At 38.9% G+C, this 16803-nt stretch overlaps 1 protein-coding gene across 1 annotated transcript; it reads right to left on the reverse strand.

The window, feature by feature from the left end:
* Positions 1 to 7523: 7523 nt before the first annotated feature.
* Positions 7524 to 12735, reverse strand: si:dkey-182i3.10 (zinc finger protein ZFP2). The gene is made up of 4 exons (XM_052106767.1): positions 12481 to 12735; positions 11475 to 11733; positions 9215 to 9312; positions 7524 to 9101 (listed from the first exon to the last, which is right to left on the reverse strand). The coding sequence occupies exons 1-4, from the start codon at positions 12628 to 12630 to the stop codon at positions 7695 to 7697; spliced, it is 1914 nt and encodes a 637-aa protein (XP_051962727.1). The 5' UTR covers positions 12631 to 12735; the 3' UTR covers positions 7524 to 7694.
* Between the last annotated feature and the right edge of the window lie 4068 nt (positions 12736 to 16803).

Genomic DNA, 16803 nt, shown 5'->3' on the forward strand with positions numbered 1-16803 from the left:
CCAAATATGCATCACTCAAGCCTTGCATGAGACTCCCTACTAAAAAAAAAAAAGAAAGGAAAAAATGCAGTAATATGCTATCCAAAAATAAATTAAAATATTGTCTGGAAAATATTTACTTTATATTAAGTTAACCATACATCTCTTTTTTACCTATAATTAGGATAATGTATCAACCTGAAAAAAAAAAAAAGGAAAAATCTAATGAATTGAACTGTATTTGTAGTCCATAATAATGTCAAATATGGTAAATATTAACTTTTTTAATACTGTGGCAGACGTCTGCCTTTCCTGAGGAGAAAGCGTGAGCCGGGTGAACAATCCACATAAGACAGTTTAATGCACCAGTGTCTCGCATACAAGCATCTCCTCTCTTTAAGTACTCCTGCTGCTCCTCACTGGAACATGAGACCGATGTGGCGCACGGGTGGAACTCGTTCACCACTTATCTCTACGGCCTCACACTGCCCAGATGCTGCTTTTCCATTCTTTTTTTTTAAGAATTAGATGCTGAGAAATGTTAAATAATGCAATTTTGCCTTTAAACTGGGGCTGATACGAACGATTATTTTGGTAATCGATTAATCGAATGATTATTCGACTATTAGCCGATTATTGCAACAATTAATCATTAACTCTTAACTGATTATGTGTTTTGTCCTGACAAAACCGCTCCAGAAGCAGGTGAAAACCTGGCCAGCAGGAGCCATCTCTGCTCTTCAGGACTGTTTTGAGTATACTAACTGGCACATGTTCAGGGAGGCTGCAACATATGGCGACTCCAACTTGGAGGAATACACAGCATCAATGATCAGCTACATCAGCAAGTACATTGATGATGTCACTTTCTCCAAGACCATCACCACACGCTCCAACTAGGGTTGCAACGGTATGAGATTTTCACGGTATGATAACCATCTCAGAAAATATCACGGTTTCACGGTATACGGTATTACACAAATACTATTATCAGTGAAAACAGAAGGGTTATTTATTTTTGAGCAAACACTTTATTATAATTGAAACTTGAAACCATTTATTTGATTGAAGTATGTGTAAAAAAAGTCTCCCTTTTGAAAATAAAATAAATAGAAAAAATAAGAAAGCAGAATTATAATAAACAGAATTATAAACATGATCAAAAATAGCATGTAACTATAAGATGTTAAATAACTAAAGCATGTTAGCATAGCATGTTAAATTAACTACTAAATGAAAAACTACATCAGCTGTGTGAGCTTTTGAAGTAATGGCCTATGATTATTAACATTTAACATATACTGTAGATGCACAACAACGAGGCCAGACTGCTCCTGTCTGTACCTTTAACTCAGTGGTTCTCAACTGGTTTTGCTTCAGGACAGATTTCACATTGGACATCAAGTGTCGACCTGCCATAGATTAAACATAACCTGTATTTAATGTATCCTGGGACGCTATCTATGTTGCATAGTTTGTTCATGGTTTTCCACTACAAGGACATGCATCAAGTGACATTATTTTTGTTGATGATGTCAACAACAAAATCTACATGAAGTTTTCTCTCCCCTTTTAAAAATGAACATATTAACTTATATGAGCCCATTATTATCCCGTTTGTTATCTAATATTACATATTTATACACATATTACACAGAAGGAAATAGAGGTCGACCGATTAATCGGCCGGCCGATTAAACGGCCGATTTTTTGAATTTTTTTACATAATCGGCATCGGCCAATATCCATATCAAGCCGATTATTAGGCAGGCGCATCTGCGGGCAGCCTAGTGTTGTTGTGGAACACGTGTTCGACACACGCTGCCCCTAGAGTCATTTAACAGCAGAGTGAGCAGACCTCATCCAGTGCCTAAGGAAGGAGCTAAGTTCCTTGGAGAAAATGGTAAGGATTAAATTTGTATATATTCTTCCTATTTAATGAAAAACTTTTGATATGTTACTGCCAACTTCGAGAAAAAACGCGACATGACGTTCGGCTACTTTGGATATTGATAGCGTAGTTGAAGTTGCATTATCACAGCAGAAGGGTTGCTATCATGTCATAATAAGTAAGCAAGTATTTTGCAATTACAGAGAGTGAATCTGAGACTTTTATTTGTTCTGTTTGTGTGTCTTATATTTGAGAGGGTTGTCACTCAATGCAGAGAAATAAGTAATACATTTACATTACATTTATGCATTTGGCAGACGCTTTTATCCAAAGCGACTTACAGTGCACTTATTACAGGGACAATCCCCCCAGAACAACCTTGAGTTAAGTGCCTTGCTCAAGGACACAATGGTGGTGGCTGTGGGGATCGAACCAGCAACCTTCTGCTTAACAGTTCTGTGCTTTAGACCACTACGCCACCACCACTCCACGAGTAAAAAGGTACCAACGCACTATAGGCTATTGAAGGACTGGCTTTGGTAAGCTTGGACGTTATCGGTTCTGCTGTCGGTACTGGAGAAAGTAAGAAAATAAATGTCTTATTGCTATAAAGAGAAAGTTATTTTATCTCGCCAGCCATTTCTATGTATAATAATATGAAACCATTTGTCTGTGATGCAATTTAGCTATTCGCAGTCAGAGAGAGAGAGAGAGAGAGAGAGAGAGAGAGAGAGAGAGAGAGAGAGAGAGATCTCACGCGGTGCCACAGCGAGCACAAAACGAGCCCTGCTTAATGAGTGACAGAACTAAACATTCAAACATAGCCTGGTTTAGATCTGTGATATTAGTCTGATTTTATTTTAGATTTCGCCTTCCAAAGATTATAAAAAGAATATTTATACATAAGCCGCATTCTGTCTAGCACAACTTCCTTCCCTTCACAGCGGTGCACTGACATTTCTCCCTAAAACTCAAACTTAACGTCAGAATCAGCACGATCGGTGATTGTTGTATAATGCAGTCTAGCTACTGTTGCTAAATTGTGGGACGCGTTTAATAATAAAAAGAGCGCAAGAGATACCGTTCCCAAGGCGGCGCGCACTCCGAAACAGACCGCAATGAGACAAGCAAAGTATAGGCTACTTTGGGTTTCATGTGCGCGTCTAAACGTTCAACTATACACAAAAATGTCAAAACGACCGGCTTGGAGATTCACTTAAACACAGTTTATGTCTTAAATGGACGTAGTTATGGAAATAGTTGGGAGAAAATATGCTGCATCAGGAGCCTATTAGATCTGCACTCGGTCTTAAAGGGGAAGCATCCTAATAAACATGTGACGATTGAGCCATTACTGCGAATCAAACAACAAATGGCAAAGAGAAAATCACTTACAGCTCTTGAATGAAAAACTTCTGCATTAATAAGCATTAATCTATCTATGATAAACTATGAAGTGTTATTTTACAATTGATTACTTTATTAGATTTCTTTTTAGACCACACCATAACAGTAATGTTAGTAGACCTTCCTGAAATTAAATCACTGTGCCTATATAACGTTTATCTTTGTTATATATATATATATATATATACATACCCATCCCTAGTTATGCCTGTGCTTCTCCTGGATGCTCTGAATATTGGATTACGTGTCTGGATTGCCCCTTAATTAAAGCTGCATTTGGATCTCAACCTTCGTGTCTCGGAGCAGTTCATAACACCTGCTTTGTTTATTTAATATATTTGTTATACTTTATTTATACAATATGTTTTTACATTATACATTTTTAATTTAAGTGTACAAGTGCAGATTGGTCAAGTGTTCAATAAATGTATTTGTTGAGAAATGTTGTCTATATTAAGTAATTATTTGTGTTACATTTTATCTTTCAAATAAAAGGTTCAAATAAGAGGTTAAAAACAAGCACATATCGGCCAAAATAAATCAGCAGCATTAATCGGCCATCGGCCGACCCGGATTTCAAAAGGTCGGCATCGGCCTGAAAAAAACAATATCAGTCGACCTCTAGAAGGAAAGGCTCCTCATTACCATGGTTAAGTCAGTGTGCTAGTCTTAAATAATAGTAATAATAATAATACATGTATGTATTTATGAAAAATAAATACTAGCTGAAAAACATCTTGAAACTTTAACAAAAACTGCCTCTGTTGATATAAAATGAGGTCTAATAGATTCTGCCTTTAGATTATTTCATATGAAACTAAAACATTTTGTCAAAATATAACCGTTTCTTTTACTCATGTAAAATTCTGAAACAAATTTGTAAAGGTGATGGTGTGTAATTATTAATATTTTTAACTATTTTGGTTAAGGGCCCACATCGGGCATTAAGTAGTGCTTAACTTTTAAGCCCAGAATTAGTCGTGTACTCAATTTTCTGAAGTGTATCTGTGACTAGTGAGACTATTCTGCAATTGCCTAAAGTATTGTTTTGCTCTACATAAGATACTTTTCTATCAGGCATTAAAAAAACTGAATCAAGGCTGAGCTTATACATTTATTTTACCATCTCTACTTCCCTGTTGATTTATTATTCAGTTTAACACTCTCTACATCAGGGGTCTGTTTTAATAAAAAAAATAAAAATTAAAAATGTATAGAACTTTTCAGGTTTGTTGCAAAGCAGGCGAGTTTACTTGTTTTCTTCTAGTTGAGAAACACTGCTTTAACTCACACACACACACGCATCAGATCCCATCGCCTCGCTTCATTTTCTCCGCTGCATGTGTGTGTGTGTCGCAAGTTGACGCGTCTGACAGGCAGACGAGGAAAACAGATGCACACGCGCATGTGAGATTCTCCGTCCAGTTGCATTTTTTTCTCAATACTGTAGATAAGCAAATGTACATGGTATGATAACGTCAATATTCAAACCGTGGTATACCATGATACCGTATACCGCTACAAACCCAGCTCCAACCAGAAGCTGTATATGATTGCGGAGGTGCGTGCATCGTCTTCAGAGCAGGCGACAAGGCTGCCCAAAGAACAGCGAGGGCCAAACTGTCCTGGGCCATCAGAGAGGCAAAGCGCACACGCACAGAGAATCCCACAGTCAATTCCAGGACAGCGGCGACACGCAGCGCATGTGGCAGGGCATCCAGGCCATCACCAACTACAGGACAACATCAGTTGCCTGTGACAAAGATGCCTCCCTTCCAGATGCGCTGAACGACTTCTATGCTAGGTTTGAAGCACAGAACGACGTGGTGGCGAGGAAGACCACCCCTCCTCCCACCCAGGTGCTATGTCTTACCATGGCTAATGTGAGGAAAACTCTACGTAGAATCAACCCACGGAAGGCTGCTGGACCAGAAAACATCCCTGGCAGAGTGCTCAGAGGATGTGCAGACCAGCTGGCAGATGTTCTTACCGACATCTTCAACATCTCTCTGAGCAGCACCATAGTTCCAACGTGCTTCAAGGCCACCACCATCGTCCCAAAGTCAAAGAAGTCTTCAGTGTCCTGCCTCAACGACTACCATCCCATCGCACTCACATACCCATCATCATGAAGTGCTTTGAGAGGCTCGTCATGAGGCACATTAAGACCCAGCTGCCCCCCTCACTAGACCCACTGCAGTTTGCGTATCGTCCAAACCATTCAACAGACGACGCCATCACCACCACCCTCCATCTGGCCCTCACCCACCTAAATAAAAAGGACTCATACGTTTGAATGCTGTTCATAGATTTCAGCTCAGCATTCAACACAATCATTCCCCAGCACCTGATTGGAAAGCTTAACCTGATGGGCCTGGACACCTCCCTCTGCAACTGGATCCTGGACTTCCTGACTGGGAGACCTCAGTCAGTCCGGATCGGGAACAGCATCTCCACCACCACCACACTGAGCACTGGGGCCCCCCAGGGCTGTGTGCTCAGTCCACTTATGTTCACTCTGCTGACTCACGACGGTGCAGCAATGCACAGCTGGAACCACATCATTAAGTTTGCCGATGACACGACTGTGATGGGTCTCATCAGCAAGAGCGACGAGTCAGCATACAGAGCGATGGTGCAGCGGCTAATGGACTGGTGTAGAGCCAACAACCTGTCTCAGAATGTGGACAAAACAAAAGAGATATTTGTTGAGTTTAGGAGAGAACAGAGTGACCGCTCTCCGCTGAACATTGACGGCTCCTCTGTGGAGATTGTCAAGAGCACCAAATTCCTTGGTGTTCACCAGGCGGAGAACCTCACCTGGTTCCTCAACACCATCTCTATTACCAAGAAAGCCCAGCATCATCTCTACTTTCTTCAAAGGCCGAGGAAAGCACATCTCCCACCCCCCATCCTCACTACATTCTATTGAGGAACTATTGAGAGCATCCTGAGGAGCTGCACCATTTCGGACTGCAAAGCCCTGCAGAGGATAGTGAGGACAGCTGAGAAGATCGTCGGGGTCTCTCTCTTCCCTCCATCAAAGACATTTACACAAAACACTGCATCCGCAAAGCAACCAGCATTGTGGACGACCCCACACACCCCTCACACAAACTCTTCACTCTCCTGCCGTCTGGTAAGAGGTACCGAAGCATTCAGGCCCTCACGGCCAGACTGTGTAACAGCTTCTTCCCCCAAGCCATCGGACTCCTCAATACCCAGAGACTGGGAACACTATCTTATAGTATGTTATGTTTACATTTGGCATTTTTAGAAACTGTCATCTTTTGCACTAATGTGTACTGGTCGGCGCTGCACTCTCTCACTGTGTTAATTTTTTGTAATTTATTGTACTGCCCGTACTTTTTGCACACGTTTGCACGTGCACTTTATATAGGTATGTTATTTAGTCTGTGTAGTCTCATGTGGTCCTGTGTTGGTCCTATGTTGTTTTATGTAGCACCATGGTCCTGGAGGAACGTTGTCTCGTTTGACTGTGTACTGTACTAACTGTATATGGTTGAACGACAATAAAACCACTTGACTTGACTTAAAGGTTGTATTAAAAATGCTTACTAACAATAAAAATGAAAAAACAATCTTTTAAAAATACCTCTAAAAAACATTCACTGAATTAAAGGGAAAAAATAATTTTACAAGTTTAATTCGGAAAATAAATTCACAAGTGTTTTTGTCTTGTTTTCCATTTAAGAATGTCTAAAAATCCTTAAAACAAGATACATTTAATTGAGAAGCAACATAAGATATTTAGACTTGTTCTAGAGAATGTGTCTTAAATATACAGTAAGTGAATTTTGTATATCTACCTCCAGGGGACCCTAATTTTCAACACAAATGTTTTGAGGCCTTTTTTTGTTATTTTAAGTAACATAAATGCAGAAGTTACCTCTGAAAATTTCAGATTCTAAGCTTTAAAATGATACCTCATATTATAAATACAGAAATTTTTATGTTTTAAACGTAAACTTTTTTACAATATATCGCCCCTTTGTACCCGCCGTCAGGTCCAACAGAGTTTAAGGTCTATACTGGAGAAGGATGTGTGGAACATAAGGAAATCTCTGGGCAGAAAGATCAAAATCTAAATGACATTTTACTGGTTATTTTTCACTTGAATCCATTACCCACTAAAATCAGATGACAAGTTCTGTTCTTACCCACCTTTCAGATTGATAGAAGAGTGGATAAACTATATTTCAACAAGACAACTTTTATTTGCCTTTACAGTTAATTCAGCATTTCTGAATTATTTTTGAAGACGACAACAATTTTACTGGCAGCCTGTAAAATGAAATACTAATATCAGACCAGGAACTTCAGCATTTGTAAATTTACAAAAAGCATACAGATATACAAAGACACATAACCTATTTAATCTAATAGAACAGTGTACTTATAAACATTTATGGCATCTCAGATTTCGTGGATAAGCAAAACTCTTTCCACACTTGTCACACATGTATTCCTTCTCCCCAGTGTGTATGTGCTTGTGAGCTTTGAGAGCATTAGACTGGTTAAATCCTCGCCCACACACGTCACAGCTGAAGGGCTTTTCTCCCGTGTGTATGCGCTGGTGTCTACGTAGGTTTCCTAAGGTGCAAAAACCTTTGCCACACACGTCGCAACTAAATGGTCTTTTGCCAGTATGTGAGATCTGGTGAGTCTTAAGGCAAGTCTGTTGACTGAATTTTTTCCCACACACCGAGCAGCTAAAGGGCTTTTCTCCTGTATGAGTCCTCTCATGAATTTTCACACTACCAGCACTCTGAAAGGTCTTTCCACACACACAACACCTGTGTTTGTTGCTCATGCCGTGTTTCTGCTGGTGAGATTTCAAGGTGCTGATAGAGCCGAAGGTCTCTCCACACACTGTACAGGGGACAGGAAGCTGCCCCGCATGAGTTTGGAGATGTGTTTTTGTTGTATTTATGCAACCTGATACCACCCCGCATACAACACAGCTGTGGCCATTTTGTCCTGCATGCTGTCCCTCATGCAACTTAAGCATCCATTTCTGTACAAAGCCCTGAGCACAAGTTTTGCATTTGTGTGGTTTCTCACCAGTGTGAGTACGTTTGTGTGCCTTCAGTGAATCAAGCTGGTTGAAACTTCGTCCACATGTCTGGCAGGTGAATGGCTTCTCCCCTGTATGGATTCTCTGGTGGCGACGTAGATTGTTGTGAATGCCAAAGCTCTTTCCACAAACATCGCATGTATGCAGCTTCTCTCCTGAGTGCACGATTAGATGCTTTGTGAGATAATAAGCTTGAGGAAAAGACTTGCCACAAACTTTACAAGTAAAAGTTTTGTTTGGGTGATGAATCCTCTGGTGATTCTTAAGCTGTTTGTGTTCGGTGAAAGTCTCGCCACACGGATTGCAAATAAAAGGTCCCCTGTCAGCATGAAGCTGGGAGTGTACATCCAAACTGAGTTTACGGGTAAAACACTTACCACACTGTGAACAGCTGAAGGGTTTCCCAGCTGCTGCATGAACAACCTGATGAGCTTTTAATAGAATAAGGGTGTCACATTTTTTTCTACAGTGTTTACAGCTAAACTGTTTACCTCTCCTTCTACAGCTCGCTAGCGCCCTTGTGCTTTTTAAAACTCTGAAACTTCTAGATTTTTCTGCATCATCCAAAGTTGAACAGCCGACGTCTTCCGCAACACCATTCTTCTCTGATGGCACAAGCGGAGGATGGTTTTGTATTGCTGCATCACTGACTTTATAATTGCTGTTTTCTAAGCAATCCGTTGACACCTCTTCCGTGATGATCACTGTATCCTTTGTTTTAGAGGGCTTTTAAAAAAAGAAAAAGATAACCATTAACATCAACTTATAATTAACCTACTGAGTAACAAATTAACTACAGAGATTAATCAAGGTTGTGCAAAGTTAAAAATACAACCCACCTCTTGTTTTATGTCTGAATGAGATACTGTTTTCTCTTTCTCTACATCTATGATCTCCTGTTCATAGCTCACGAGGACAGCAGTTTTCTCCTCAGAGGCTGCAAATTGATAACAGACAAGTAATCTTACAGGGCAAGTTTGTCCAGAAATTTAAATTCTGTAATAATTTACTTAATCTCATGTTGTTCCAAACCAATCTGACTTACTTTCTTCCGTGGAACACAAAAGATGTAAGGGCTCTATTTTTGAGAGTGTGCAAAGAGCAGCGCTACGCGTTACGACCGTGCGCTACGACAATGCACTACTTCTTATCTGATTTTCATGAGAGCACTAATACTTAGCACAATTTTCGTGGGAGCACAGAGTGCAAGTGGCCATGGTTGGGAGTGTTTGCGCTATAAGAGGGTGTATGCGTGCAAACTTTAGGTGTAATTTGTGCTAATGAAGTGGCGCAAAGCGTAATTTGCTATTTTTCTGAGAAATAGGCCATTACGCTAAGAAGTTTCAGCAGGTCTGAAACCCCCAGATCATCACCGATCCTCCACCTGGTCATCTAATTGTTAGACGGACACCTGGAGAAGCCTTCAAGCCACATTGTCTCGCACCCACTGTGAAATTTGGTGGAGGATCGGTGATTATCTGGGGGTGCTTCAGCAAGGCCGGACTGGATTAGTCTTTGTGAAAGACACATGAATCAAGCCATGTACAAGGTTATTCAGGAAGAAAAATTGCTTCCTTCTGCACTGACATTGTTCCCCAACTCTGAGGATTGTTTTTGATCCAGCAGGACAATGCTCCATGCCACACAGCCAGGTCAATCAAGGTGTGGATGGAGGACCACTGGATCAAGACCCTGTCATGGCCAGCCCAATCTCCAGACCTGAACCCCATTGAAAACCTCTGAATGTGATCAAGAGGAAGATGGATGCCACAAGCCATCAAACAAAGCTGAACTGCTTGAATTTTTGCACCAGGAGTGGCATAAAATCACCCAACAGCAATGTGAAAGACTGGTAGAGAGCATGCCAAGACGCATAAAAGCTGTGATTGGAAATCTGGGTTATTACACCAAATATTAATTTCTGAACTCTGCCTGAGTTAAAAAATTAGCAATTTGTTGTTTAAAAATTAATATGAACTTGTTTTCTTTGGATTATTCAAGGTCTGAAAACAATACATATTTTTTGATATTTAGACCAATTGTCATTTTCAGGAAATTAATGCTCTAAATGACAATATTTTTATTTGGAATTTGGGAGAAATGTTGTCAGTACTTTATAGAAAACAAAAATTTTCCTTTTACTCAAACAAATACCTATAAATAGTAAATCCAAAGAAACTGATCATTTTGCAGTGGTCACTGCATGGTACGTCAATAGCACCGCCCTCAACCGCAAAGTGGCTCAAAGGGTGGTGTGAACTGCCAGACACATCATCGGGAGTTGAACTTCACTCTCTTAATGACATATACACCAGACGGTGTGTGAAAAAAGCTCGGAGGATCATCAGAGACTCCAGCCACCTGAGCCATGTGCTGCTCTCACAGCTACCATTAGGCAGGCGGTATCGCACCATGAGCGCACCAGCCAAATTCATGATAGATTCTTCCCCCGAGCAAACAGACTTTTGAAATCTTGATCTCTCACGATCAATATACATCAGCACTGCACTTTATTAATCTCACACTGGACTGTCATAAAATATATTCTCTCTTAACAACACACTGGCAACTGACTATCAACCAACAGCCTGATATCAATACAACACAATACCACCTACTGTATATTTTATATATACTATTTTTATTATGTACTGTATCTTCTATATTGTGTGTTTTTTATACTCTACATTGTATATTATTGTTTGTATATTGTTTTGTGTGTAAATATGTATACATTAGATATGTAAATTGTGTTGTGTAAATCTGATGTTTATTGTAAATTGGTATATGTCTCATCACTGTCATACTGCTATGTTGCTCAGAACTGCACAAAAGACTTTCACCTACTGTTGCACTTGTGTATATGGTTGAGTGACAATAAAGAGATTTGATTTCTTAATTTTTTTCCAGAGCTCTGTTTGTGTAATAGATAGATAGATAGATAGATAGATAGATAGAGAATATATAATAGAAGAAAATACAAATCTACAAATTAAAAATAAAAGTGGTAAAAAAACAAAATCAAAGTCACTTCTAAAATTGGGCATTCACCAAAATGTGGCATAAATGTTTATTTCAAACCCTGTTAATGAATCTCACCTTGAGTAAGCTGGTCAGTGGATGGACTTCTGTGGGGACCAATGTCTGTTAAATAAGCCTGTTGTTTCTTGAGCCTGTTGTTTGTTTTATCTTTCTGTACAATTTTCTTCTGTTTCTCAACGTGCTTCAATCTTGCTTTCTGAGCATCCTGTGCAATCTGACCAGGTGTCGATTCAAGACGCTGAAGCGCAGAGAAAAGCCGGCATATTTTTTCCACAGCTTCTTTTGCCTGCACTTCTAACACACAGTTCAGCTGGGTCTGAAATATAAGAAAAAATCAATTTATAATTGTGAGAAATACAATAATATTTTTAAACTGAGATTCAAGCATGTCATTAAATATATTTACAACCTACATAAGATGCTCTGTTCAAAGAATAATCACAAAAAAGCAAAACTGCTTCCTTTAAAACAAATCTAATCTGGTTTCTAAACTGAAAATCCTCTTATCATTTACTCACACTCATGCATCCCAGATGTGTGACTTTCTTTCCTCTGCTCAACACAAATTAAATGTTTAGAAGATTATTTCAGATCTGTAGGTCTTTTCAATAAAATTGAATGGGATCCAAAACTTTGAATTTCCAAATATATATATATGGCATCACTTTGGTTGAGAAACAGATATTTAAATCCTTTTTTTAACTATAAATATCCACTTTCAGAATATGAAAGTGGAGACTTAAATGTAAAAAAAAAAGTACTTAAATATTGTTCTGTTTCTCACACACACCTATTATAGAGTCATATGGATTACTTTTATGCTGCCTTAAGGAGCTTGAAAGGTTTGATCCCCATTCACTTGCATTGTATGGACCTAAATAGCTGAAATATTCTTCTAAAAATCTTAGTTTGAGTTCTGCATAAGTTTTAGTGTGTAAATATCTTAATTCAGCTAACAAATGTAGGCTGGTTTTAGCCGTTTCGTCAGCAGCGATGGTTTAGCAAGTAAACGCAGCATGCAAAAAGCGTGATCACTTCATTACCAGAATTGATGTACACTTACTGTAAACTCCAGGTTTGCAGACTCGTTTGTTGTTCTTGCATGTGTCAGTCGAGACTTGCCTGATGAATCCACAACTTTAGTAATTTCATTTACCGTGGCCTTTACAAGCGTCTCCAAAATAGAGACGACCTGACACTCTAACGAGAGCATTGTGATTAATTTACTTGATTTAGTCTGTTACTACTGATGACAAAGACATTTCCCACTTTAGAAAGAAAGCCAAGGTAAGATTACGTTAAAGCCAACACAGACTTCATCGCGTTGTGATGCAGTGTGGCTCAGTGCTGCCCCTCACTGGGCTGGCGTTCAAACAGTGATTCTATTCGCTAACTTGACCTGAAAAATAACAATTAAAAAAAAAAAAAAATTCTATGCATGTTAAAATATTTTTAATCTAAATTTTAGTTTTATTTGGGCATTTTCACTTTGAGGGGAAACTGTAGTGGTATTAGTATAGCCCAGAGATTATTTAGCAGAGATGGGCCACTTCTATTCAAATGAATTGGAAAAATTGGAACGGATGTAGGAAGGGTGGTATAACCACTGATCTATATAGATCAGTGGGTATAACGCAGAGCCTTTGAATCTACTCTCTAAAACCCATCCAGCCTGTAGGCCCTCTAACTGACATGTTACACCAGGTTCTCCAAGTGCTTCCAAGTAGACGTTGGCCATTGAGTGTCATTCAGATACGATCTGAAACATTTACATATTCAGATTGACAAATCAAGAGGTAATTTACATGTAGCCCTAGGTGTCTTTACATAGAGCAGAGCCATATATAGAGAGAGTTGCGACAACGGAAGTTCTAAATGCTTGATCGTCACGTGATTCACGTAGACTTCAGATAGTTCCAGGAAGTGCTTTGGCGGGCATTTCAAACTGTTAGAGTAGAGTGACAGAACTGCGATTTCTGGTAATTAGTAGTCAATAAATGCATTTATTTTATATATTTATGTAACACACCGACATATGTATGTAGCATGAGTATGTTGTTACAGCGATGTTGTTTTTTTTTAAGATCAAATCAGCTAATATTTGAGGATTAGTGTTCGTTTACCGTTATTTGCCTCAACTTATTTCAGGCTAGGGTTTCTGTTGCCTTTTTATGTTACCTCATGTTCATTGTTTTCACTAATCTCATGGTAACTAATGTCATATTTATGACTTTTCAGATAGTACAGAGACAGGCTGGTGACAGGTGATTTCCAGCTCGCACCGCACAATGGGTCAATGAAATATGAACTATTAGCAGCAGTTACGTAAATGTAAAATTTAGTGAAATGAAGCTTATTGTTTACAATTCTTACAATGCTATATGTAGTAATATAATTATTTATGTATTATAAATATTATATATCTAATGTATAATTCTTATAATACTTATTCATATACGCAATATATTCAGCTTTACAACAACTTAAGCATACTCGTATATACACTGCCGTTCAAAAGTAATGAGGCTGAAAATTCAGCTTGGCATCACAGGAGTAAATTACATTTTAAAATACATTAAAATAGAAAACAGTTATTTTAAATTGTAATAATATATTACAATATTACTTTTTTTTTTTTAAAACGATGGATGAAACTGAATCAAGAGAACAGATTTTACAATTAATAGGGTGTTCGTTACTTACTTTATCCAGCTCCAATCCTTGCCTAATCTGTTAGTCCTTATCTCCTAATTTAATGAGTAATACTCAACTATAAGGTTTTAATTTACATGTTATTTTTATTTAGATGTACTTATAATATACAGAATAAGATAATATTATTCTTTAAACGTCTCACCTTTTAAAAGTGCGTCGCAAACGGTTTGTTCTGCTGCATCTCTACGGTGCATGTGTTTGCTGCTACTTCCGGGAACTATTGAGAGGCTCCACGAGCCGCCATTGCTGTAAAAAAAAACGTTCCATTGGAGTCAGTGGAGTTGTCGCAACTCTCTCTCTATATGGCTCTGGTATAACAGTAAAACAGCCAATCACCCTTTATATACAGACATCGCCTGTCAATCAACTCGAGAACGAGCACGCTCATGGTCTGAAAAGGCCTGGAAAATATATTGAGTGTGCTGTTGTTAGATTTCACTGCTGATTTCAAACATGTTCTTTTATCGTAATCTTGTCCAACCGTGTTGGATATTTCAGTGTTTCCCCATTCAAATAAATCGGAGCTGCACTTTCATGACTGGAAATAGTCTCCCGAGATCGTTCGCAAAATGGCCGACAGTGGACTGAATTGACTTGTTTAGACACAGCTTCATCAAAGAAATAGACAAATCTTAAATGGATCATTTGTTAAAAAAAACATTTGCATAATTTACTCACCCCCATTTTGTTTCGGAGATACTGAGAAAACAACCTCCGAGTATCGCTCAACTAGCATGTTACGACTCAAGCTGCGCTCACACTGCCAGCTAATTTGTCGCCAGTGGCTGGCGGTTAGGTCGCTAGTAGTGTGTATGGAGAGTCTAAACAGCACTGTTTCTTTACAATTAATATTATTATTAAAATATTAAGATCACGTGAGATCTACCATCTTCTCTCGTATTGGCTGCTGCTCCCGAAAGTCGCTCTTCATTTGCATAAAGTTAAACATTTCTCAACTTTGTTGAGTCGCTGGACACGCCTACATCTGGTCGCCAGCGACACGCAACGACAAAACGACCTCATCCCATTCATTTTCAACGAGAGCTGGCGAATTCCGCAATGCGTGCGATGGCAAAACGTTGGTGACCTGATGTGGGCGTGTCCAGCGACTGTACCATGTACCATCCTCTATCATGGCTGAGTACAGGGCACTCCATTAGTGTCCATTTGGTCGAACCACTTCCACTTTTCCTTGATGGTTCTGTAGTCACTTTTACGTTTTTTTTTATTACTTTTCTCTACACTGTTGGTAGGTCCGGAGAACTTTCCTGAGAGACATTTTCGTTTCGCTCATCGCTAACGAAAGGACCGTCTGCACCTCGTTTATTGACCACGCCGTGGTTTTTGTGCACAGCCATTTATTTTTTTCTCAATTCGAAAGTCGTGTGAACAAATGATACTGCTATCGCTGTTGCTAACTTTAAAACTAGCGGGTTGATGTCGTGTGTCGGAAACCCAGTGACGATTCTCCCTGACCAATCAGTGATCTGCAGGATTTTGACGTCACATTTAGTATTGGCTCGCTTGGAACCTCGACCAAGGTGGTACTAAAAATCAGGTACCAGCTACTATCCACAGTGACAAACCCCAAAAATGCGAGCAGAGTTGAGTTGTACCATGCAGTGGAAAAGGCCCTATGGAGACACAAGTTAGGAGATGTACAGCAAACTAACTGAACTTGTGTGTGATAGTTGGATCAAAATGGTTTCAGACAGATTCACAAGACAGAAGATATGAGCTTGCTCAAAGGCAGGCAATCCTAATCTCGTTTGAATAGATGCAGTTAGAACAACTTAATAAGCATTTACTAACATCTTAATAAGCATATGTGGCTGCATTACAAGTATTACATGGCAGTCCCTAGCAGCCAAAAAAAAAGGTTAACTTTAAATTTGTTCATGGAAATTTCCAAATAAAAGTAACTGAATGCCTGTGGTAAGCCGTATGAATAATTGTGGTAATGGTTAAAAATATTGGGCTTAAACTGTTCAGGGCTCCAGACTAACTTTTCCACTGGTTGCACTGGTGCTACCAACTTTCTCAGTTGGTCGCACCAGCATATTATTTGGTCGCACCTTTTTTTTTTTCTGCTACATGCCATGGGATTAATCAATGCATGCTAATGAATAGTGGTCTTAATCTGCATACCCTAGTTTTGCACTGATGTAAAAAGACTGACAGTGACACAAGACCTCATGTTAGCGAAATGTTTTAATCTTTTAACTATCAAATCAAAAAACTATTATAAAAACATTTATGTTTTTTAATGTTTGATATATAATTTTACTGTCTTCACAGCTGTTCAACCCTTTGTCGCCTTGGTTGTGAATAAATGTCAACCTTAGTAACACATTGCAATTGAATTCAGAGGGACCAGCTCTTATAGTTGGGCCTCCTGGTCCTCTTTCCTTGGGAGAACCACAGCCTAACATCCTGACTGGCATCATAATCCATCAGCTCTGGCCCCTCAACACTAATTCAAGACTAGCAAAGGCTTTCTTGGTTGCAGCATAAATACCTGTAATATATTATATAAAAACAACATCTAATATTTGGCAATTATCACTGCCAAATTTCAGGATTTTCATAGATTTTGGACAGTAATTTTAATCTGTAATTTTAAGCATTTTACATTTGAATTATATACAATCTATTTATTTACATTTTAATT

Source organism: Xyrauchen texanus, chromosome 36 (genome assembly GCF_025860055.1).
Source record: "Xyrauchen texanus isolate HMW12.3.18 chromosome 36, RBS_HiC_50CHRs, whole genome shotgun sequence".
NCBI lineage: Eukaryota > Metazoa > Chordata > Actinopteri > Cypriniformes > Catostomidae > Xyrauchen > Xyrauchen texanus.

Coding starts and splice junctions, on each gene's coding strand:
- si:dkey-182i3.10 (XM_052106767.1), bottom strand. CDS start 12,630: ATGCTCTCGTTAGAGTGTCAGGTCGTCTCTATTTTGGAGACGCTTGTA. Junction 11,734..12,480: donor CTGCAAACCTGGAGTTTACA/GTAAGTGTACAT, acceptor CTTATATTTCAG/ACCCAGCTGAACTGTGTGTT. Junction 9,313..11,474: donor CACTGACCAGCTTACTCAAG/GTGAGATTCATT, acceptor ATCAATTTGCAG/CCTCTGAGGAGAAAACTGCT.